Source organism: Euprymna scolopes, chromosome 25 (genome assembly GCF_053919585.1).
Source record: "Euprymna scolopes isolate OS-2025 chromosome 25, ASM5391958v1, whole genome shotgun sequence".
NCBI classification, from domain to species: domain Eukaryota; kingdom Metazoa; phylum Mollusca; class Cephalopoda; order Sepiida; family Sepiolidae; genus Euprymna; species Euprymna scolopes.
This window is the reverse complement of record NC_136506.1, coordinates 25,166,264-25,191,666: the sequence shown is the minus strand read 5'-3', so window position 1 is coordinate 25,191,666 and position 25,403 is coordinate 25,166,264. Positions and strand designations below refer to the sequence as shown.

Here is a 25,403-nt window from a genome sequence, read left to right as displayed (position 1 = left end):
GTGTGCATCTGTATGTATGTATATATATACGTACATATACATATATGTGTTCGTGTATATATGCATATGCATGTATGCATGTATATATATATGTATATATATATATATATATGTATATGTATATATAGATGCATATATATTACAATTTATAAAAGCACTTGGTTTATAATACTTAAATACTAACTCTTGCTTTTATATGGATCTCAAATATTTTGTATACACACAGAGAAACAGACACACACATGTATATGGATATATATATATATATATATATATATATATATATATATATATATGAATTTTTTATCCTCTTATTATAATATATACATACATACTACAGTGTGGAACGATAAATTTGTCCGCGGAAAGAAAACAGCATTACCGCTTTATTTTAAAAAATTTTATTCAAAAACTCAATTCAGGTAACTTGATTATGTAGTACAGCTGACATCTATTCAATGTAACCGCTTTCAGCCTAATTCACTGCTCTGATATGGGTCTGGAACTGGGAGCATTCCTTTTCTACAAGCGCCGACGGGAGTTTGGCGAATGCTCGGCGAATTGCGGCGATCAGATTGGGTTTGGTGTTGTGGGAGGTCATGTTGGTAATGTTCTCAACGCATGACCAAAAGAAGTAGTCAAGCGATTTTAGATCGGGGGAGGACGAGGGCAGTAAGGGAAGGGTATAAAGTCATAGCACTCCTTCTGAAGCCAGGCCTGGGTCCCTTTGGACTTGTGGGCTTGTGCTGAGTCCTGCTGCCACACACAGAGTCTGAAAGCGGCCACCTGATTGCACCAGGGGATCATCACACTCTTCGGCACATCAAGATACACTTTGGTGTTTACTTTCAAACCGAATTCTACGATGTGAGGTGGCATGATGTGGCCCTCACTTGAAAGCCCACCAAAGACCACACTTTGGCCGGAAACTTTGTTTTAATCACGCTGGTCACGTCTCTGTTATTCGTCGCAATCCAGCGATGCATTTTGAGGGTGCTGGTAAAGGTTCTGTTGTCATGACTTTGATCAGTAGAGATCATGAGTTGTACAGTGGCGCATCTCCGATCTCGCTCGTTTAGCATTGTATCACTTTATGTGCCCGGCAGTGTTCTTAGATAAGTCTTGTTTCAGAATGTCTTCGACAAGTATTGATAATTGACATTCGAAATAATCCGATGAAAGAAGGAACAGACGATTTGGGCCAAAGTTAACACCATGCACAGCCTTACACCGCAAGTGCATTTGAAAAGTTTTATTATAACGAAAGCCGGAAGGCCCGACATAGAAAACCAACAGAAGCGGAGTACATATTGTAACAACATATCAGAGAGTATAACGGGGACGTATATATCGGAGGCTGAGACATTTATGTGACACTGTTATACATCAACGACAACGACGTCGTTCGTGTAACAGCGTAAACGGCGCCGACGGTGGCGATTATTCTATTTTTGTATATTATTAATGCGGAGCTGGGAGAGACATTTATACATTTCTTTGAACACATATAGAGGGGAGAGTTATTATTGATAATCGCGGATCAAGTACGGCACAATCACGTTGACACACCGGTACTCGCCAGATCACCGAATTTAAGCAACGTTGAGCCTGGCCAGTACCAGAATGGTGACCATTTGGGAAGGCTAGGAGCTGTATGTACCTTCTGGGAAGGTTGGGTATGGGGTCAGCACCCTCACCTTGTAAAAAGAACTCCTCGCTACAAAAACATCTCGAAAAGTTGTAGATGACCTATGCCCCTCCAGGGGCTCAAGGGCTATGGATGGATGGATCTCGGAGTATATACTTGGTAGGGAGTTATACAAAGTTCGATTACAGATGATAGACAAAACACATTTACCTTTTTGTCGTAATGACGACGACGAAGACAAACAGTTTACAAATATAAATGGTGATCATTTATTCTACCAGCTGATTGATTGATGAATCAGGAATTCAAGCTTTTACGATTACATTGTAGTATCTTCTTCTCTTCGCTTCAAGAGGGTTTCAGCTAACTCGACTCGACGCTCGTCGACTCTGCCTTGACTCTCACTATCGCTCTCCGTCTCTGTCTCTGTCTCTGTCTCTAACTCATCTCAATATATTGGAAATTCCCTTCTTTATGACATCAGAGGCATGCTTCGACACGTGAAATTCATTCACGTGGATTTCACCTATGTATGTCCAAACACGCTCTTGGCAAACCAAGAAATTCCTAAATTAATTGTTTCATTCATAACCTATTTATTTCATCATTGTTTCTGAACTGCATTCTTTATATCTAACTCTGACATAAATAATATTTAGTCATTTCCAAAAACAATGATAATCGTTCTATAATCCTATGATTTCAATGTTTTCTTTTTTAACTTTTCTTAGTGAGTTCAATTCTAACCTTTCCCAAATATCATTTTAAAACTTATCTAGTTTTCTCTTTTAATTACTGGGGTCTGTCCCTTTTCATGTAACATAGGTTCTTTGGTATGACATGCGCACGTTCGAAATGAATATTTCTATTTAGAGCACAACTGAAACATGATACTTGACTTTTGCATTTGAAATTCAAGTCATATACAAAAACTATTTTATAAATATACAGTAGATTCTTTACAGTGCAATTTTAACTGCCATAGATTGTGAATTAAATAACTTAGAAAAGCACGTAGGATTCCTCCCGGTGCACTGTGATGGGTTCCATATTAGAGAAAGTAATGAATCGATTTAATTAAAAAAATGGGCGATTTATCCGATTTCGATGACAGTAGAAAAAAATAGGAGTGTGAAACATTCGTTGATCATCATTCAATACCAGGCAACGTCGGGTCATCCTGGTAGTACACACACACACACACACACACGCGCGCACGCATACCAGTATATATATATGTTGATAATGGCGATGATGATGATGATGATGATGATGATGATGATGATGACGACGACGGCACCGGTGGTGATTATGTTACATATAGGGTTTCATTGAAAGAGAGTCTTAGTGAGTGAGATGCTTAGAAAGAGTCTTATTACAGTGAGGGATGTTGTAAGACTCAGAGAGAGAGAGAGAGAGAGAGAGAGAGAGAGAGAGAGAGAGAGAGAGAGAGAGAGAGAAGTTGTAAGAGACTTAGTGAGATTGTTCATGTTATTAAATGTTCATTTCTTAGATGTGTAGAAGAAGAAACTCTTAGTGTGAAGGGATATAGTGTTCAGACAGTTCGGACATTGTGTAGCCATGATGATGTTGAGACGTGTATGTAAAGACATATATTAACACAAATACGTAATGCAATTGGACTTTACCTTTCTGTAGGAATCATAAGACACAAGACGAGCTTTACAAAAAACATAATGGTTTATTCTTCACACGGCCGTGATTCCATCATCATGAATTCAAAGTTTCACATTTTTCCTTTAAGTGACGTCTCGCTCCTGACGTCTGACTCTCTCTGAGTTTTCTCACTGACTGTCTTCTAACTAAAGTTTTTTTCTATTCCTAGAACTTTCTATTTTCCGTGACGTCATACACATGTTAAAACATGTGCATTCTTCCACGCCCTAGACATACGTGTCCCAAAACTTTTCCTATTTCTCAGTAACCTATTTATCCAATATGTTAAAAACATTATCTTATAAGCTGCATTCTTTCAATTTCAAATTTCATAATAAACTTGACAGCTTACATTCTTTTCTTGAAATATTTATCTATTTCTAAACAAATGTTTTGTTTTACATTTTTAAATTCTCACACGTAATCTATTTCTAAACTAGATTACGAGGTTCGAATTTCGCCTATGCCATTTCATTTTCATTTTAAACTAAATTCTCCATTTTTATACTTACATGAAAAGGGGACAGCCCTTATCATGTAACAATTATGATGACGATAATGATGATGATAATGATAATGAGTTTGACTACTTGCCTAAAGTTAACAAATTTTTTTAGTCTGTCTGAAATCACTCCTTGTAAATCGCAGCTATTCGTTAATCGTAAGATTGCAGGTTTTACTCACGAGACAGCACAGAAGGATCAGAGGTTACATACGAAGTCGGGGAAGGTTTGACTGAGAATATATAATGACGGAGAAGTAAGATTGCACCTTGTACGACTTTATTTGTCCTACACAATATTTATATATTTGATCGTGTAACAATGATGGTGATGACGATAATAATAATAATAATAATAATAATAATAATAATAATAATAATAATAATAATGATTATAACGATGATGACGATGAAAACGATAATAACGATAATAACGATGACGATAATGATGGTGATCATCATCATAATGATGACGACGATGATAGTGATGGTGATAATGATGATATGATGATCATCGCGACGATAATAATGATGATTATGATAATGATAACAATAATTATGATAATGACGATAATCACCATGACGATAATTAAGACGATAATAATGCTTATAATCATGATGATTACGATGATCATAATAATAATGATGCTGACGATAATGACGATGGCAGTGATAATAATGATGAAAATGATGACGGCAATGATGATAATGACAACAGTGATGATGATGACAATTATGATGATGATGATGATAATGATGAAGATGACGACGATGATGACGATAATAATGAAGATAATGATTATCATGATCATTACGATAACGATGATGACGATTATGATAATCATGATGATGACGATAATAATAACGATGATGATGATGATGATGATGATGATGATGATGGTGATGCTGTTATTTTTATGTTGTAAAGGAGTTTGAATTCTGCATAGAGCTTATCGAAACCTCGGGAGCGTCTGTTTTTAGTTGGTCACAGTTATCCGCTAACCTCAAGAATGACAGGTTTTTACCCTTGACACATAGATGAAAAAGACCCAGCGTTTGTATTCGAAGTCAGGGAAGGTTCGATCGAAAATACGCAAACGAATGATGCAGAAGTAACATAGCACGTTACACGACTTTACTTGCCACACACAGAGATAGATGGCGACTCCTCCTAGATTTTTACCAGAGCCCGCTTAGCCGAGTAGCTCAGACATCATCACGTTGCCATCATCCGTATCATGAAAAAAAGGTTGAATTTTACGTGTTATGATGATGATGATGCTGTCATTGAGGTAGTTAATATTCATCATCAGCAGCATAATGATGTTCTTGTTGCATTGATTGGAATGCAAATTGAGTGGAAACATGAGTCATGAAGTCACCGGAAATTAACTAAATTCATTCTAAAACGATCTAAGAAATAGAAGGGGGGAAGCGGGGCAGATTGGCGGGAAATTATTGGCGGGAAATTCACAAACAAAAACTAGACAGAATTATGCTAATAAAGTATGCGAATAAAATATCGATATCGATTATGCTATTGGCCTTTAATCGATTTTTTTCTTTAGGTCGGTTCTATTAAAATCATTGATGTCAAAAATTATAATTAACATTGGCCTATATCAAAATTTCCAGGTTCAATAAGTTACAATAGTTTATATATTGATCCTTTTTTCTTTTACTCTAGTCAATCCGGACTTGCGGAGTGACTAATACCTTGTCCGTTCAAAACGCATTTGCGTTTTATTGTCATTTTCTGAAGCTTTCTAAACAGTCGTTGTTTCAGCATCAAAGTGAAAAGACAACACATTCTTGTCCAATCTCAAACTACGACTTGGGCTAATGGAGATGGTAAAGGTGGTTTTATTTTACGGCATATCAGCCCTTTTCGGATGCTTTAATCTCAAATTCAGTAATTTTGGAAAACGTTTTTATGCTTCAAGTTATTTATATCTTTCAATATATATTATTCATGGACCTTCCGTTTGGTTTTAGATGCAGAGTAATGTACGATAAAACTGCATGGTTTTAAAGCAAAACAATAAATAAAAAAATGTTATAATTAAGGCTGTGACAACGGAATATTCTTTTTATTCTTTTGACTCTCAAGTATATATCCGACACAGTAAGACACAATCAATCAAACGAGAACCACATCAGTCTATATAAAAACCTATAAGATATTAATGGATATATACTGGAGAGTCAAAACAATTAAAAAAATATGCTGTTGTCATATAGTATAAGTAATAATACTCTTGAACAACGGGAAAATTTGCGCGTACTATAAAAGCACAAACACTCAGTTTTCTTCACCTGTTTTTACTATGGGGACACTGTTTATCATAGCTCAAAGGCCACTCTAGTATAAGGGTTAATAAGTGTCAGGAGGGCCGGTGAGATCTCACAGTGATAATCAGTAATGGTGAAAAGTGGGTAGGATTTGATTATTTAAGTGGGTTGCTCAGCAAGAACTTGTTTACATTGGATCTAAAAACCAACATGTTATAGTCAGCTGGGAAGCATCATCGTGGTGTTGTGTTCCACATGCGGGCACTTTTAGGACAGAAATTTGTTCATGGAATTTTCGTTTAATTTTAGATACAGAGCGTAAGAAAAATGTTCGTAATAGTTGTAGCTAGATGAGTGTTTATTGTGAATATTTTACGGGAGGAGGATCTCTTTTGAGCAGAGTTAAGAGGGAGTACTCAGAGATGCTCAGAAATGATAACACCAGATTATTTTGCATTTCGAAAATTAATTATCTGAAGATCCTATGCAGTGACCCGTTATTTTGATTCGATATTCTGATTCTCGTTTAGGCAGGCACCATTAATTTTTAGTCATTGAAATTGGTCGATAATTAGCCAAGGAACCACGGCAAGGTTTGAGATGACGCGTGCGCGTGTTGTTTACTTGGTTAAAATAACGACCGTGACGCATATTCTATTTTTAGAATCGTTTTTTTCTTCTCTTTTCCACTCGAAACAAAGCACATTACCATTTGGAATATAAGGAATTACCATTTGGAATCGAGGTTGTGGGAAGTTGAATAGTGAGATATCTGTTTACATTACATTTAAAACTCTGCAGGTTAGTACAGTTAGGGAAGCAAGAATCAGGGAGGGAATTCCAACGTCTTACAGTGCTAGCGAATAAATTATTAGAATAATGCTTTCCGGAATATACGGATATCAACAATGGAAGGGGGTTCAATCTTGCCGCTTTTCGGATCAATCTGGATTATGTACATCGCGGAGACACGGTGCTATGAGTTCAGAGCACATTCCTTTAACGTACTTGGAAAACATAGGGAAGCAAAGTTTTGACGATGGGTCAGACGTTGGAGCTTGGGCGATAATCTGGGATCTGTTAGATATGATACTCTTTTTATGGACTCTGTCTAAAAGTATTATAGACTAGCATTAGATTCGTCAACCCAGATGTGGCAACTATACTCCATGTATGGGCGAATTGTGGCTTTCGAAAATGAGATAATTTTAATTTAAGTTATAGTCACAACTAATGAAAATAAAAAAGTCAGATGTATTTAAAAAAAAAAAAGAAGTCTATTATAATGTGCATATATGCGGTAAATATTAATGGAAGCGTTGTCTATTGTCCAAGTTTACTTGTTTGTTAACGTACATGAACGGATACATTAAAAACACACATATAAGCCAGGCCTTAGTGTGCAGAGTCCTGCTGTGTCTTGTGTGTTTGTACGCCAAGGAGTCGCAGTCTCTGTGCGTAGAAAAATATTTCTAGTGATATCACTACAACTATAACAATACATCTTTTGGCCAAGATCAAAGTGTAGTATCTGTTCTTCATGTGCGGCACTTCCATTTCTCGTTCTCTTTCAGTGGAGGAGAAATCCTTCACGACTGAGACAATATTTATTTTTGTACCTTTTCTCCACGTTAAAAACGACCCTGGTGTCTTACCCTGTCTCGTAGGGAGGCATTGTAAATAGGTACAACTATAACAATATGCATCGCAAGAATAGGTGTTTCTCTCGAGCGACTCTGGAATCAGCAGCGTGCCATGCAAACAAGTCACTCGGTCGGATGACAACGTGACACATAATGGACATCACAGAAGCAGGTTACTTTTTGGCGAGACGAAACCATAACACAAAGTGAACTTCGCAGACATAGGGTGCTCTCTCAGACGAAATTCTAACTTTGGAAGAATAATCGAAAATCGGAAAAAAATAGTTGTTTTTCGTCTCTTTGAATCTGTGTGGGAACTAAAAAACTTTAAGTCTAATTTTTAATTCTAAAAAAAAAAAAAAAAAAAAAACGATTCTTTTATTCATTTTGTGCTATGCTAAGATGATAAATCTAATATAAAAACGTCTATATATATATATATATATATATGTCTATCTTGTCTATCAATCTGTCTGTCTGCCTCCATATTTTCAAACTCTCTCCTCCGAAACTAAAAGTCGCAGAGCTGCACTAAGGGCCTTAAATGATTGATACTGATAGCGTTGGTAACGTTCTCCTTTAGTTTGTCTATGTTGTGAGGATTGTTTGCATAACCTTTTTTTTTTCTTAAAGTCTTCCAAAGATAAAAATCAAATTATGACAAGTCCGGGGAACGTGGTGGCCATAACCCTTTGCTTATTGTTCTCTCTTCCATAAACATGTCATGAACTCGTGTCAGTTATCTGTGAGACGTGTGGCATGTAGCGCCATCGTGTTGGAAAAATAATTGAATTTCGTCTTATGGTGTCAGTTGATTACTAAGACAAAGAAGAGAGAGATTGGGCTACTTTTAAGTTGGCCGGTTAATCTGAAAAAAAAAACATTAACCAGAGAAAGATTAGAGTGATCGAGTTATTTTTAAGTGGACCACCCTGTATGTTAGCGATTCCAATACAACTACCAATTCTGATCACGATTCTTTTTTAAAGTTATACATATAGAGTTGTTATTTTGTGTTTGCGGGGGTCAGATATCTGCAAATGTTAATATAACATGCACATATATTTTCGCAAAATAAAAATGCACTTCTCGAAAGTAATCTATAGATTTTAGTTTCACCCGAAGTTTAAAATCAATGAATATCATTTCATCATAAATATGAGAAATGGAAAATTAGATTTTGAACCAAAGCAACCAAATAAAAACAATAAAAAGACTCGTTTTGGGCATAAAATCTTTCTTTTTTTTTTTTTAAGTTTCTGACTGCGATTAATCGTCTCAAAATGAACACCGATCCATGATCCAATGGTTGGAACTGTTAATTATCAACGCGATGGTTATAGGTTCAATCAATGGCTAGGAAAAGGTGCTAGTCTAATGAGTTGTGAAACAACGAAACAGTACTGTATGAGGATGACTATATATATATATATATATATATATATATATATATATATATATGATGATTACAACGTCTTGTCAGACGAGTGCCACTCCCTCAGACACTTAAAGTCCATGAGCCCAAACCTAGATGATGTGCGACTTTTGGGACACCCTGTATATCATATCAATACATATATATTAATATGTATATCACTATATATATATATATATATATATATATATATATATATATATATATATATATATATATAAGGTTGTTGCAAAGATAATGTCGTTTTCATATATATAGTTAAACGTCAAAAAAGACATTATTTTTACACCAACTTTATATATATATATATATATATATATATATATATATATATATAAACGTATGTGTGTATATATATAAAGAGAGAGAGAAAGGGGGAGAGGGAGAGAAATAGATAGATAACCAGATAGATAGATGCATACATACACACACCTACACACACACCTACACACACACACACGTACATACAAATATATTCATTCAATCAAATTCTGTGTGTCCATGTGTTTGCAAATCCATCTTGTCTTTCGTCTTTGATTAAGCTTAGGCATTTGAAAGCAAACGATTTCTATTATTAGAAATACAAGAGGTTCCGAATTGTTAAGCCCCGAAATTAATTGACCACTGACCTTTTCGCTATTACTCGCCCTTTTTTTTTCAGATCAAGATCAATAGTGGTAATACGTGCGTGCAGACACGTTCGTATGTGTAAATTGGATCAATTCCTTGATTTATTTGTATTCGACCATAATAGAGATACAGGAAACAATGTGGAGTACCTGTTCTGATAAGACACTTCGTTTTTTTTTTCCTGCGCGTGGTTGCGAATGAGAAATTATTCCTGAATGAAGCAAAATTTTTTGCTTTCATTACAATTGCTATTTCCACTTCGCTTCCGGTCCATTCTTTCATTTAATCCCCGTGGGTAATAGAAATTGAGCATTGAATTATGTATGAAATGGACCTCGAAATCAATGGTATGGGTAGCGGGAGATGATATTCAGAAGATGTGTTGGACGGCTAGCTTCTGGTGAGAATCCCGGTAAAGCGTTGGTCAGCTTTCTTGTTGATAGTAGGTGAGGGAAGCCTTTTAGATGAGTGAAAGAGGAGGGTGGGGTGAGGAAGAGAGGGTAAAGAGGGGGGTTAAGATTGGGCGAGCAGGCAGGTGCTTTATGGAATTTCTTCGGGGGGGGGGGGTGAGGAGTTGTATTTTAGTGTTCAGTGTTGGCATATAAATTTTAAGATCAAATGGGAAATTTATATTCTTGTGATTTTAAATGGGATTGTGTATGAGATGGGGTGGGTGTGCTATTTTGCTGAGCGGATGGGTGAGTGGGTGAGGTGGAGAAGGGGACAAGTGATGGTCTGAAGTTTTGGAATGCTTGGAGGATTAATTATTTAAGTGAGTTTAAGGTTGGGTGCTTTTAATCTTGAGGGTATAATTAAAAGTAGCTCTATTAACTGAGATGCAGTTTATTCATTACGCTTGTTGTCTTAGTGTGATCTGGTTTAATTAAATTTATTTAAAATGTATATATTTCTGTTTGGAGGCGATCTATGGTTGAGTTGGCTTTGCTGTTCGTTGGGTTGGAATCGATGTTTGAGTGAATGCTTTATATACTGTGGTTAATTAACTATTTTTATAATAGGGAGCTTGATGCAACTTCGTGGCTGGGTGTGAGATTGTCCAAACGTGGTTGAATTTAACTATTTATATAATAATAAACTGTATATCCATCTGTCAAACCTAAACATAAGCGCAGATATAAGCACATATACACCCACAGACACACATAATACGCATATATACACATACACGCACATATATGTGCATATATATATACAATCCGTATATATAGCATACACTTACACACACACTGATCCATTCCATGCATACACACATACACACCCAAATACACACGCATCCTTATATTAATGCACATGTGTACACAATTACACAATTACATATATACACCTATAAAACATACACGCATGCACACATATAAAAACGCATACATAGGGAACTACATATACGGCCAGGCGCACGTGCATGCGTGTATATCGGGAGTACAGCTGCGTCCATATACACGACCGAACATCCCAATAATCGTGTGCAAACATGCAAGTCACACCCGCACATACATACCATACATACATACAGCAAATGGAAGCAAATTCGTGCATATATATATATATATATATATATATATATATATACATACACACATATATACATATACATACACATACATATGTACAGCCATACACACGCAGACACGTACAAACATATACATACTCAAGCACGCACATGCATATGTACACATATAGACATACGTATATATTAACACAGATACAAAGCATACAATATCCACCCACTCATGCATGCATACATATACACTCATACATGTGTAAATCCATGTGTATACAAATAGAGGCAAATTGCCGAAACTAGTTCAGGTATGGTGACTTAAGTGGTTTTGAGCTCACTATTCTTGAATTTTTTCCTGTGCTTGCATAACGAAATAAGCTCATTTTTTAGTGTTGTTTGTGGCTTTAGGGTATATTATTGTTGCAATTGCTTCTGATGTGTAAAGATTGCAGGATTTTGATTTAGGAGTATATGAATTGGATTTTTTCAATAAATCCCATTTAGCGAGTACGGAATATTCCTATATTGGAGGTCTTTAATCAGAGTTGTTAGGGAGGTTCCTCTATTGCTATTTGGATGTTCATTATTATAGGAGCTTACATGGTTGGAAATTCTCAGTTTAATTAGATTTGCCGTTGCGTGGGATTTTACATTTGCATTAATAGTGCACACACATATATATATATATATATATATATATATATATATATATATATATATATATGTATATATATATATATATATATATATATATTTGTGGGTGTGTGGCATTGCGAAATTTAAATTGTCAACGTTTTTTTTAGAACTGTGCGAGTTCATATTGTTGGTGTCTAACCGATTAACGTGCCCAATAAACATAAGAAGTGGACATTTTTCAAACGTATACAATAAAAACATCAAAATTATACTAAAAAATGACACAATTAGCCTTTATTTGCACGTTCAATAATAGAATTAATGCAAATAAAAATAACAATCAGTTCAAATAAAGTGCAAATAAAAACTAATTGTGTTATTTTTATCTGTATGATATTGTTATTTTTTATTGTATACTTTTCAATAATGTCCTGTTTTTGTATTTTACTAGATGTACCCGGCGTTGCCCGGTATTAAACATAACGTAAAATTCTTAAAAAACTGAAGTAAAAAACCGACAGTGACTGAGACATGTTCATACGAGAAAGATGTTTTTTTTTCTAAACAGTTCACTTCTTGTAAGCGAATGAAAAAAAAGAAAAAAGAACTCGAGCTGAGATCGAAACCTAAAGACAGTGAGTCAAGTATGATAACCATTAGGCCAACTTGACACGTTTTTATAAAATGTTTTCGAACCTACTTATACTTAACATAATACGAACGATCCGCTCATGCACAATCGTTAAAAATCCAATGAGCCCAATTACCAATTTTTCCATTTTTACCGCATGACAGCTCTTTTTTTTCCGGATGGACTAAAACATTTTCTACATATCTGAATACCCTATATACCAAATTTCAAATCTGTATATCAAAAGTTTGCAGGGTATATAGATTGAGAAATGTCCACACACGCTCATAAACATACATTTTTATTTTTATAGCTATGTAGATTTCAATAAATCGTTTCCATATACAAATACTGAATAGCAAAACAAAAAAGCAAAGATACTGCTGTGCCTCTTCACCGGTTCCGGGTGCACCACGCCGAAAATTAGGGAAGGCGCTTGCTGACTATAACGAAATTCATAAATATGAGTGAAGATATTTAAAAAATATGTAAATAAACATATTTCTTTGAAAAAAAAAAGCAACGTACTATTCTTATTTATTGTATTTCAAGACAATATTAAAATAAAACAAACAGAAAAATCGTCAACTTAACTAACACCGACTATTTTCATGCAATGGCTTGAGTAAGTTAATATGCGTGATCGCCATTTTTCTCACCTTTCGGTGTACAAGAAAACGTTGCGGTTGTGTTTCAGCGTTAATTAATCAACAAAGAGTGGATATGTGGAAATTCATTTTATTGTTTATTTTAATAATACCACAACAGATTTTTTACAATATTTTGCGCTGATCAACCCAGTAGTTCCTTCGTGTCGAAGTTGCTTTAATAGCAAAAGAGCAGCAGAAGCAAATAATCGTACATTATTTAGTCGTACAATTTTAAACCCCCTTATGCAAAATCCGGCACGACTAAATTGTCTGATTCGGCTCCTGCTGATTCAAGCAACTTTACACGTTGTTTCTAAATGACAAACCAGTCTGTTGTACATTGATCGGGCATAAATTTTTGTCGTAAATTTTTAGTAAAACACCGAGCCAAATTAATGTCTCAAAACAGTACCGTCGCTTATTTGTTTTTTTTTTGTTTTGTTTTGTTTTGTTTTTTTTTTTTGCTTTTTTTTTGTTTTGTTATTCAGTATTTGTACTTTGAAGCGATTTATTGAAATAAAATATGAAATAGATTGTAAGCCTCTCGAAGAAATCGACAAATGGAGACAGAAAATAGTGATATGAGATTTTTTTTTTCTGTCGAGAGTGAGAAGTTCTTAGCGATAAAACATGAAATCCAAAACATCCATTTCTTAAAAGCATCCGTTTTATTTATTTATTTTTGTTGTTTTTTGGTTTCTTCATCTGAAACGAGTTGATGTCTGCGACGTTATAAAAAAAAATCGAAGATAGAACCAAAGCTGACTAACATAACTTTGTTAAATCTTTAAAATTTAAAATATTTTTTTTATATATGACTTGCGAGTACATGCATGCCTTTCTTTGAGTGACTTCATGCAGAGGTGGCCAACCTATGACGCGTGTGCCAACAATGGCGCGTCGCTTAATTACAAGTGGCGCCAATCAGATCTAAAAATAAAATGAAAGAAAAACATGCTACTCATCGCAAAGAAATCTGATTCGTAGACAAAATTGAGGTGCCTTCAATAATTTTCGAGACTTTTTGTTTTTGTACGGGCATTTAAAATTGTCGCACACTCCTAAAAATTCAGTATGTTATTGCTAAACATCATATGAGATGACTGACCAATTTTTATGATTTCAAGTTCAAATGAACAGCTACAGCAGCAATTGGAATACATCCTACTAAAGCCTGATTATCACAGCCGGTGACTTTCAAAAATACAATCTGGACATGAGCACACATTAGAAGAATGATATAAAATAAAATTTTGTTTAAAACTTGGAAAATGGCACGGAAACATATGGAATGCTTCAGACTGCTTTTGGACCATCTTGCATGAATCGCTAATTAGTTTTTGAATGGCATAAGGGATTAAAAGAAGGCAAGTGCCGTGAGGGATAATGAGCGGTGTGAGAGAAGTAAGAAAGTCAAAACATCAGAGTTGATTGGCCAAATAAAGAATTTCATAGATAAGGACTGTCGTGTGTCTATAGAGACAATGATGAATTTCAAAAATGCAATATGGACGTTAGGACACTTTAGAAAAACGACATGCAATACTATTCTGTTTTAAACTTTGTAAAGAAATGCTACAAAAACATATGGAATGCTTCAAACTGCATTTGGACCATCTTGCATGAATCGAGCATCAGTTTTTGAGTGGCATAAGAGATTCAAGGAAGGCAGGGGGTGTGAGGGATGATGAGAGATGTGGGAGGAGTAAGGAAGTCAGAACACCAGAGTTGATTGGTCAAATAAAGAATTTCATGGATTAGGACCGTCGTATGTCTATGGAGACAATAAGCGCATATTTTGATGTCAGTGTGTGAACTGTATACACAATTATTTGCGATGGAACTGAAGATGCGGAGGATTGGCGCGGGGTTTGTCCTAATGGTGCTCGGGAAAGATCAGAAGAGAAGACGCTGTCATTATCAAGATGGGCATCAAGTCAGTTCCTCACCCTTCCTATAGTTCGGACCTTGCTCCTTGGACTTTATGTTATTCCCTAAGCTCCAAGAAAACCCTAGAGGCTGTTAAAGATGAAAGAGGTTATGACTAGTGTCATTGATACGCTCACGCAAGAGGATTTCGAAGAAGCCTTCTGGAAGTTGCTGGAACAGTACAACGAGTACATTGCAGCAGGAGATTTCTTCAAAGGGGATTACTCTCTTGTGTGTCCATACGAAAATGTCTAGAAACCTTTTGAAAGCACTTCGTACAACAAGAATTTAACAAAAAGAGAATTAAGCTGTGATTGGTTCTGATATGTATCTCAGCAATTATATATAAGGAACTGTGTCTGTGTGTCTGTGAGTTCGGTTCCCATGGACTCAGAAAATGGCAGGTTTGCTTTTTATGGAATTTCACACAAAGATATTTTATTAACCTGGCAGTGTTCTTAGATAGATTTTGTGTCGGAATATCCTCGATAAGTATTGATAATCGATAATTGAAATAATCCGACGAAAAAAGGAACAAGCGATTTTGACCAAAATGAACAGCTTACACAACCTTACACCTCAGAAGTCTCATTACCACACAAGCAGAAAGTCTCGACATATAAAATCAAAAGTAGGCTCTTTGATATAACAGGGGCGTGTTCGAAATGAATGTTTCTGTTTAAATCACAACTGAACCATGGTATTTAACTTTCGCATTTTAAACTTAATTTCAATCTGTCATCACCTCACAAGCAGTAAGGCCAGACATATAAAATCAGCAGTAGGTTATTTGATATTATAAGGGCGCATACGAAATGAATGTGTCTGCTTAAAGCACAATTAAAACATGATACTTGACTTTTGCATTTTAAACTTTAACGCAAGCAATTATATATAAAACTAATTTATATAATCAACAGTAAGTTCTTTACAGTGCAATGTAGGCTCAAAAATATATTGCGAACTACGTCACTGCAGAAATGTATGTGAAGCTTCCTTCCAGTAAATTGCGATAGATACCCAATTGGATCAGGCAGTCCAATGATTTGATTGAACAATGTGCTATTTCATCGATTTCGATAAGAATAAAAATATGGGAGTGTGAAATATTCGTTGATCATCATTCATTCACGGGCAACGTCGGGTCTCCCCACTAGTATAAAATATAGCAAAGAGGAGATTACGTTTTCGATCAAGCCTCTTTGTTTTTGTACAATTTGGGGTTGATATCTTGAGTTTCTTGCGTTACACTGTAATCTGTTCACACTTTTATTCTAGATTCTTCTTTTTTTTGGGGGGGGGGAGGTTACATTCAACATTATCATTATTATTTTTTTCGGTTTGTCATTTTTTATTTTTAAATTAGTTCACCAGGCAGATTATTCATAGAAATATATAATACTCAATAGAGGAGTGATTCTATAATAATACATACGCAATCTACATAAATAAAAATATCATGTTTAAACGTATTGTACGACTGGGCAACGCTGGTTGCCAACTGATATATATATATATATATATATATATATATATATATATATATATATATATATATATATATATAGCTTAATTTGTGTATTAAGGACCATTCTCTAGATTTTATCGTACGACTACACTTATAACTCCTACAACACACACACACACATATACGTGTGTGTGTGTGTGTGTGTGTGTGTGTGTGTGTGTGTGTGTGTGTGTGTGTGTGTGTAAGTTTAAGGAGCCAATCAAAATTATAAAAAATATTTATTAAATATTAAAAAATATTAAAAATATTTTTAAAATATTAAAAATATCTATTAAATATGAAATGCGTATTTTATTGATATTAAATATTTATTAAATATTATATATTTATTTTAATTTAATGAAAATATTTATTAAATATTAAATATTTTATTTATTAAAAATAAAATTATTAAAAATGAACATTTATCAAAAATAAACAAAAATACATTTGTTTATAAATCAAACCTTTCGACGCCATAACACTTTCGTCAGGATAGAAACGGTTTTTATTTTTGTTTTTAGTCCATCGTGGCATTGTGCCACTAAAAAAAATAAGATCCGCGTGGTCATCTTCAACGGTGATGGCTTAAATGCCGAAGTCAGGCGATCCACGTTTTCACGCGTGAAGTGAATTATGAAGATTTTTTTTCTCTGTGATAAAAGCGTTGTTTGAATTTTAATCGAAAATATAAATTAATAAAGCCAACTAATATAAGGCAGATATTTCAGAAAGAGAAGAAAACATTTATATGTTTATAAATCAAATTTTCGACGTCACAGCAACTTCGTCAGGATAGAAACAGTGTGTTTTTTCCTTTTCTTTTGATTTCCTCGTTGTAATACATATATATATATATATATATATATATATATATATATATATATATATATATATATATATATATATATAGTCTAAAAAAAAGCTTTGAATAAAAAACTGCAAAAATAAAGAATGCAGTTTAAATTCCCGGAAGGAAAAATATATTAATTTTAACCCGAAATCTACGTGTCTGATATTTTCGTTTCATCATTACCTCTGTTGATAAGATTGAGACGACATCGTGTTTCTCGCGTCTACGCGACTTTCTCTGATAAAAGTTTATTTTTAACTTAAATGTTGCAGAAAAGATATTTCAGATTGTTCGTATTGCCAGCATAAAATTAAAAGTTAATACCAAGTTTCATGAGCGACATATTATTTTGTTTTGTTTTTGCTGAAAAAGCACAAAGTCTTAAAAGAATTTAAAGGGGTGGGTAGGGGTGGGTCAATGCCTTCAGTAACCTCAATACGGATCCTACGTTCAAATGTTAAAACAAAAGTAAAATCTAAAATATTAGTTATGGCAAAGAAATGATTTCAGTAGTTGAATGAACCGCATTCTTAACATATCAATCCTCATTACGATTTATAGTCTCTTTTTTTATCAATAATTGCGGAATTAAATTCCCGAGTATGCTTTCCATTTTTTTTTTCGTAAAACAAGTCGACCATATTAATATTGTGTTAATAGTTGACGGACTAAAAAAAAAAAAAATGGTTTATTTTGCGAAACTTCGAAATAGGAAAACTGTTTTTTTTTTGTTTTATTCGTCATCTCAGACTTAGCACCTACATAATCCGACTTCTAAAAGTTTTATAATGACAAAAGAGAATTCATTTATATAAGGATGAAAAAACAGGCCTTAACTAAAATTGTTAAAGAGAAATAGACTTAGCACTTGCATAATATATATATATATATATATATATATATATATATATATATATATATATATATAAATCTTTAGGAAATCTCTCCAGAGCTCTTCTCGAAAAAAAACAAAAAAAAAAAAACAGAAGGGAAGTGATCAAAATTCCCCAAAGTAATTTGACATTTTTTAACGATTCTTTCTGCTGACACAAAGGTTTTCGAATTCATCAATAACGGTTATCCAGAAGACCTTATTAATGATTTTATTAACAAAAAGTCTGCGGATTTCAAATCCCCTAAAATCTTTGGGCCTTTAAACTGCCATATTTATTTAAAATTATCATTGATAATGAATATTAGTGCAAAATTTACTAAATAGAATATTACAAGTTCTATTAATTGCTTGCGTTTGGTATATATCACAGAGCGAAACAATAAAAATTGTCGTCCTAGAAAATAAGACATGATTCCCTTTCCATTTGATAAAACCCGGGTTTTTTTCCGCAAAGCATCTACTAGTTGACCAGTTGTATACAAATCCCAAGAGCGATAGGAGCTTCCTACCAGGTCTGAAAGTGACACAATGTTCAACGAGCGAGATCGGATATGCGTCTCTGTACAACTTATGCTCTTTACCGATCCAGATTATGACAACAGGGGTATTGCCAGCACCTTCAAAATAAAAACCTGGATAACAGGGACGTATTCAGGGTGATGAAAATAACGTTTCTGGCTACGGTTATCGTCTTTGGTGTGGTTTCAAGTGAGGGTCATATGATGCCACTTCATATCTTAGAAGTCGGCTATAAAGTCAGCACCAAAGTGTACCTGGATGTGCTGAAGAGGGTGGTGATCCCCTAGTGCAATCAAGTGGCCCCTACAAGACCCTGGGGTGTGGCAGCAGAACTTGACGCCGGCCTACAAGTCAAAAGAGGTTTGGCTTCAGGAGAAGTGCTACGATTTTGTATCCTTCTCCCACTGCCACCTCCTCTCCCGATCTGAATCTGCTGGACTACTTCGTTTGATCATTGTCGAGAGCATCACCAACATGACCTCCTACAACACCAACACCAGCCTGATCACCATCATCCGCCGAGTATTCGCCGTGCTCCTGTGGAAACGATATATGTTAAGTTCCGGACCCATATCGAGGCGGTTATTGAGGCTGAAGGCGACTACACTGAATAGATGTCAGCTCTACTACATAATCAAGTTAGCTGAATTGTTTTTTTTTTTTAGTTTTAAAATAAAACTGTGAGTCCCCTGCATTTCCTTCTTTTTGCAAAGATAGTTGTGCACCCAAAATAGTCTTTTGTCATTTTAAATGCCAGTGTGGTGCTAGTTATGTAGAGCGAGCGTATTTGCATTTGCAAACTCTTATTAACCAGCACGATACATCTTAGACTGGACAGAGTAGGGTAAGTCAGTGAGTCTTCCTTCCTTCCTCTTCAACTTTAGATTCTGCTATTGGCTAGCATTTGGCTGAGAATACTTATTGTGCCAATCATTATAAAATAGAGTCGTTTGTAAGTACTTCCTAGAGCGAATTCCAAAAATTGTATAAAAATTTTGGAATCTGTCTCTATTGCGATTCGAAAACCTCTGTACCGGCAGAAAGAAATCGTTAAAACCGCAAATTTATTGGGTGAACTTTGACAACCTTCTTTCTTTCTTTTTCCCTCTCGCCTTATACTCGTTTATTATTTTTTTTATTATTATTTTAAACGTCTTTTGGCGCTTAAATCTAATAGATAAAAGGCCTGTCTCCATAGTTTCAAACTCTATCTCCGCCGAAATTAAAAGTCGCAGAGCGACGCTAGGGCCCTCAAATGTTTGTATTTTTACGAGCCGTTCTTTTATGGGTCTTTAACCAGTTTAAATAGTTTTAAGGAGTCAAAAATTGGTCAAAATTGAAAAAATCGTTATACATTTTGTACATTGGTCTTAGTATTGTTTTAATTTTTAATTTTTAATCAGCTCGTGAGTGTGTTACATTGGCACAGTGCTAACGTCATCAACTTTACATGCTATAGTTACGGTTTCGATTCTAGCTGATGGCACCCAAATATATATATACTTTTTTTTGCTTTGAAAATCACGACTCTATAACAATAATATATACAAATTCAAATATCATATTTAAGCGTATTTTACGATCGGGCAAAGCTGGGCGCTCCCGCTAGTACTTCATGCATACATACACACACACACACACACACACACATATATATATATATATATATATATATATATATAACATACATATGCATATATCTCCAAATTCTATACATATGTACACACGTATATATATGTATATATATATAAATAAATATACATATATATATATATATATATATGTATATATATATATAATTTTTAACGGTTATTTGAACCTAAAACCATTTGGAATGACATGGACAGGCACACACACATACACACACACACACACATATATATATATATATATATATATGTGTGTGTGTGTGTGTGTGTGTGTGTGTGTGTGTGTGTGTGCCTGTCCATGTCATTCCAAATGGTTTTAGGTTCAAATAACCGTTAAAACATTACCGCTCAAATATCGCCGTTCCATTTCGCTTAATGCATTCACGAGCACCAGGAAGCGAATTCATACATTTTTTTTTCGAGAAATACGAACGGAACCGAGCGCGCCACCTATTGGCAATAAAATGCACGCATTGAACACCCTTTAAACGTTTTTTCAACCCCCCCACACACACATCTATGTGCATATATATATATATATATATATATATATATATATATATATATATATATACACACCATATGTGTATACAACATATATATTTGCATTCAGCTATGTACTTTATACACGTTTGTATATCTGCATATCTGCACTAACAATTGCGTTGTAAGGCTGCTTCTCAGACAAGTAAATCTTTTTCTTTAAAAAAAAAAACATTAACGTGATCCCGGGAAGAAATATCTTAAGGACATCTGTAAAAAAGAAACATTTTTTAATATTTACGCATAAGAAAATAGAAAAGATGTTGTGGCACTTGGACCATCTTTCCGGTTTCGAATACTGCTCAGCCTTGCATACACTTATGTCAGTTTTATGGGAATTGTTGTCCTACACAAATCAGGTTGGAGGTTGTCAACCTCAGCGACAGGTAGGCGCCATTTTTGCTTATTTTTACTTTTCTTCTTTAGAAAATCGTAACTGTATTTTCAAAGATATTATGAATGATTCGAGTTCTTCACACCAGCTTTTTTTTTTGTTGCTTCTAAGTGATTTTTCTTTGAGATTTAATAACAGTAATTAATCCAGCACGTTGCTCTTTATTATATTAATATTGTGACTTATTCAGTGTTCTCGCACAGGCTGTTTATAGTCATCGCTTACTGATAGCAATGATTTTCGCTGAAAGTTTCTCGAATAACCCGGTACTCCCGCCCTCTTGTAATAGACAATTTGGGCAGTGCTCTGCTTTATCGATTTTGACATCTTTACAATTTATAAAATGAAAGAGGAATTTATTTTTCATTTCCCACTATATATTGAGGCAATGCATCACTGTACCAGATCTTTGCAAATAGACTTTTTATAGTATTCAAAGATGATATAACTCTTTGAAAGAGTGACGTCCTTTCTGAATACTGCCCCCATATACTGTGGAATACAAATTCTGCGAATTAGACCAGCAATATCGATTTTAAAGATAACAATCAAAATGAGAGTAAAGACAGAACAATTTGAATAATAATCACGATCGAAACTCATCTAATAAATTCTAACATTGCAAAAATATCAATAAGGATGTGATTAAAAATCACTTTAGTAGTAGTAGTAATAATAATAATAATAATAATAATAATAATAATAATAATAATAATAATAAAGCTGTTTTCAAGGAGAGATCTTTGATGGCCTGTGTGAAAGCTTCTTGTTGGTCAATACTAATAACAAAGAAAACTAATTTAATAAATCCAGGCATTCAATTTCATGTGAATTAAGGATATTTTTGTTATGAAATATTCATTTTATCCAGTGTTGCCATATCGTCTGCCAACATCCTACATTTTTATTTATTTTTCTTTAGCTTTTAATAATATATCCTAAACAGTACAAGTACCTTATTTCTCGTATTATTGTGGAAGCGAGTGGAGGGAACAGGAGGGGGTATAAGGAGTCAGTCCCGGAAATGGCTGAAACAATTTACGACCTAAAACTCACTCGATTTCATCTAACAAATTCAAACATTCAATTTCATAATGAATTAAGAAGATTTATCTTATAAAATATTTTTGAAAGTGTTACAATATCATCTGCCAACATCCTACACTTTTATTTTTTTCTTTAACCAAATCCCAGCAATCGCACTCCTTACTGATTCATTTCATTTTCTTACCATTATGAAAAAATTGTAAAGGTTAAAATGTAAAATGTGTCGATCAAATCTTATTACTTACATGCTAAATTATCAGATTATAAAGAAAAGATTGTGACATTTATTACTACCCGATTTACAAGTCACTTTCATTAAAATATAATCTTTATAATCACATTCATTAAAATATAATCTCTATAATCACATTCATTAAATTATAATCTCTATAATCACATTCATTAAAATATAATCTCTATAATCACATTCATTAAAATATAATCTCTATAATCACTTTCATTAAATTATAATCTCTATAATCACATTCATTAAATTATAATCTCTATAATCGCATTCATTAAATTATAATCTCTATAATCACATTCATTAAATTATAATCTCTATAATCACATTCATTAAATTATAATCTCTATAATCACATTCATTAAATTATAATCTCTATAATCGCATTCATTAAAATATAATCTCTATAATCACATTCATTAAATTATAATCTCTATAATCGCATTCATTAAAATATAATCTCTATAATCACATTCATTAAATTATAATCTCTATAATCACATTCATTAAATTATAATCTCTATAATCACATTCATTAAATTATAATCTCTATAATCACTTTCATTAAATTATAATCTCTATAATCACATTCATTAAATTATAATCTCTATAATCACATTCATTAAATTATAATCTCTATAATCACATTCATTAAATTATAATCTCTATAATCACATTCATTAAAATATAATCTCTATAATCACATTCATTAAATTATAATCTCTATAATCGCATTCATTAAAATATAATCTCTATAATCGCATTCATTAAAATATAATCTCTATAATCACTTTCATTAAAATATAATCTCTATAATCACATTCATTAAAATATAATCTCTATAATCACATTCATTAAATTATAATCTCTATAATCACATTCATTAAATTATAATCTCTATAATCACATTCATTAAAATATAATCTCTATAATCACATTCATTAAAATATAATCTCTATAATCACTTTCATTAAATTATAATCTCTATAATCACTTTCATTAAAATATAATCTTTATAATCACATTCATTTAATTCTAATCTCTATAATCACTTTCATTAAATTATAATCTCTATTATCACATTCATTAAATTATAATCTCTATAATCACATTCATTAAAATATAATCTCTATAATCACATTCATTAAATTATAATCTCTATAATCACTTTCATTAAATTATAATCTCTATAATCATATTCATTAAATTATAATCTCTATAATCACATTCATTAAAATATAATCTCTATAATCACATTCATTAAAATATAATCTCTATAATCACATTCATTAAATTATAATCTCTATAATCACATTCATTAAATTATAATCTCTATAATCGCATTCATTAAAATATAATCTCTATAATCACATTCATTAAATTATAATCTCTATAATCGCATTCATTAAAATATAATCTCTATAATCACATTCATTAAATTATAATCTCTATAATCACATTCATTAAATTATAATCTCTATAATCACATTCATTAAATTATAATCTCTATAATCGCATTCATTAAATTATAATCTCTATAATCACATTCATTAAATTATAATCTCTATAATCACATTCATTAAATTATAATCTCTATAATCACATTCATTAAATTATAATCTCTATAATCACATTCATTAAATTATAATCTCTATAATCACATTCATTAAATTATAATCTCTATAATCACATTCATTAAAATATAATCTCTATAATCACATTCATTAAATTATAATCTCTATAATCGCATTCATTAAAATATAATCTCTATAATCGCATTCATTAAAATATAATCTCTATAATCACTTTCATTAAAATATAATCTCTATAATCACATTCATTAAAATATAATCTCTATAATCACATTCATTAAATTATAATCTCTATAATCACATTCATTAAATTATAATCTCTATAATCACATTCATTAAAATATAATCTCTATAATCACATTCATTAAAATATAATCTCTATAATCACTTTCATTAAATTATAATCTCTATAATCACTTTCATTAAAATATAATCTTTATAATCACATTCATTTAATTCTAATCTCTATAATCACTTTCATTAAATTATAATCTCTATTATCACATTCATTAAATTATAATCTCTATAATCACATTCATTAAAATATAATCTCTATAATCACATTCATTAAATTATAATCTCTATAATCACTTTCATTAAATTATAATCTCTATAATCATATTCATTAAATTATAATCTCTATAATCACATTCATTAAATTATAATCTCTATAATCACATTCATTAAAATATAATCTCTATAATCACATTCATTAAAATATAATCTCTATAATCACATTCATTAAAATATAATCTCTATAATCGCATTCATTAAAATATAATCTCTATAATCACTTTCATTAAAATATAATCTCTATAATCACATTCATTAAAATATAATCTCTATAATCACATTCATTAAAATATAATCTCTATAATCACTTTCATTAAATTATAATCTCTATAATCACTTTCATTAAAATATAATCTTTATAATCACATTCATTAAATTCTAATCTCTATAATCAC

At 32.7% G+C, this 25,403-nt stretch overlaps 2 protein-coding genes across 4 annotated transcripts in view; one reads left to right on the top strand and one right to left on the bottom strand.

Annotated features, from left to right (window-relative positions):
* LOC145247297 (histone-lysine N-methyltransferase SETMAR-like) overlaps positions 1 to 3,584 on the bottom strand; it is a 121,308-nt gene extending 117,724 nt beyond the window's left edge. The window contains exon 1 of the mRNA XM_080108919.1: positions 3,298 to 3,584. Coding sequence (XP_079965045.1) covers positions 3,298 to 3,344 — 47 coding nt within the window. The 5' untranslated portion in view covers positions 3,345 to 3,584. The remainder of the gene's footprint in view (positions 1 to 3,297) is intronic.
* LOC145247296 (uncharacterized) overlaps positions 1 to 25,403 on the top strand; it is a 155,135-nt gene that overhangs the window by 55,407 nt on the left and 74,325 nt on the right. The window contains exon 1 of one of the 3 annotated variants that reach the window (XM_080108916.1): positions 21,294 to 21,544. The exons of the other annotated variants lie outside the window; for them this stretch is intronic. Coding sequence (XP_079965042.1) covers positions 21,419 to 21,544 — 126 coding nt within the window. The 5' untranslated portion in view covers positions 21,294 to 21,418. Of the gene's footprint in view, positions 1 to 21,293; positions 21,545 to 25,403 lie in introns of those variants that run through there. 3 annotated transcript variants of the gene reach the window in all.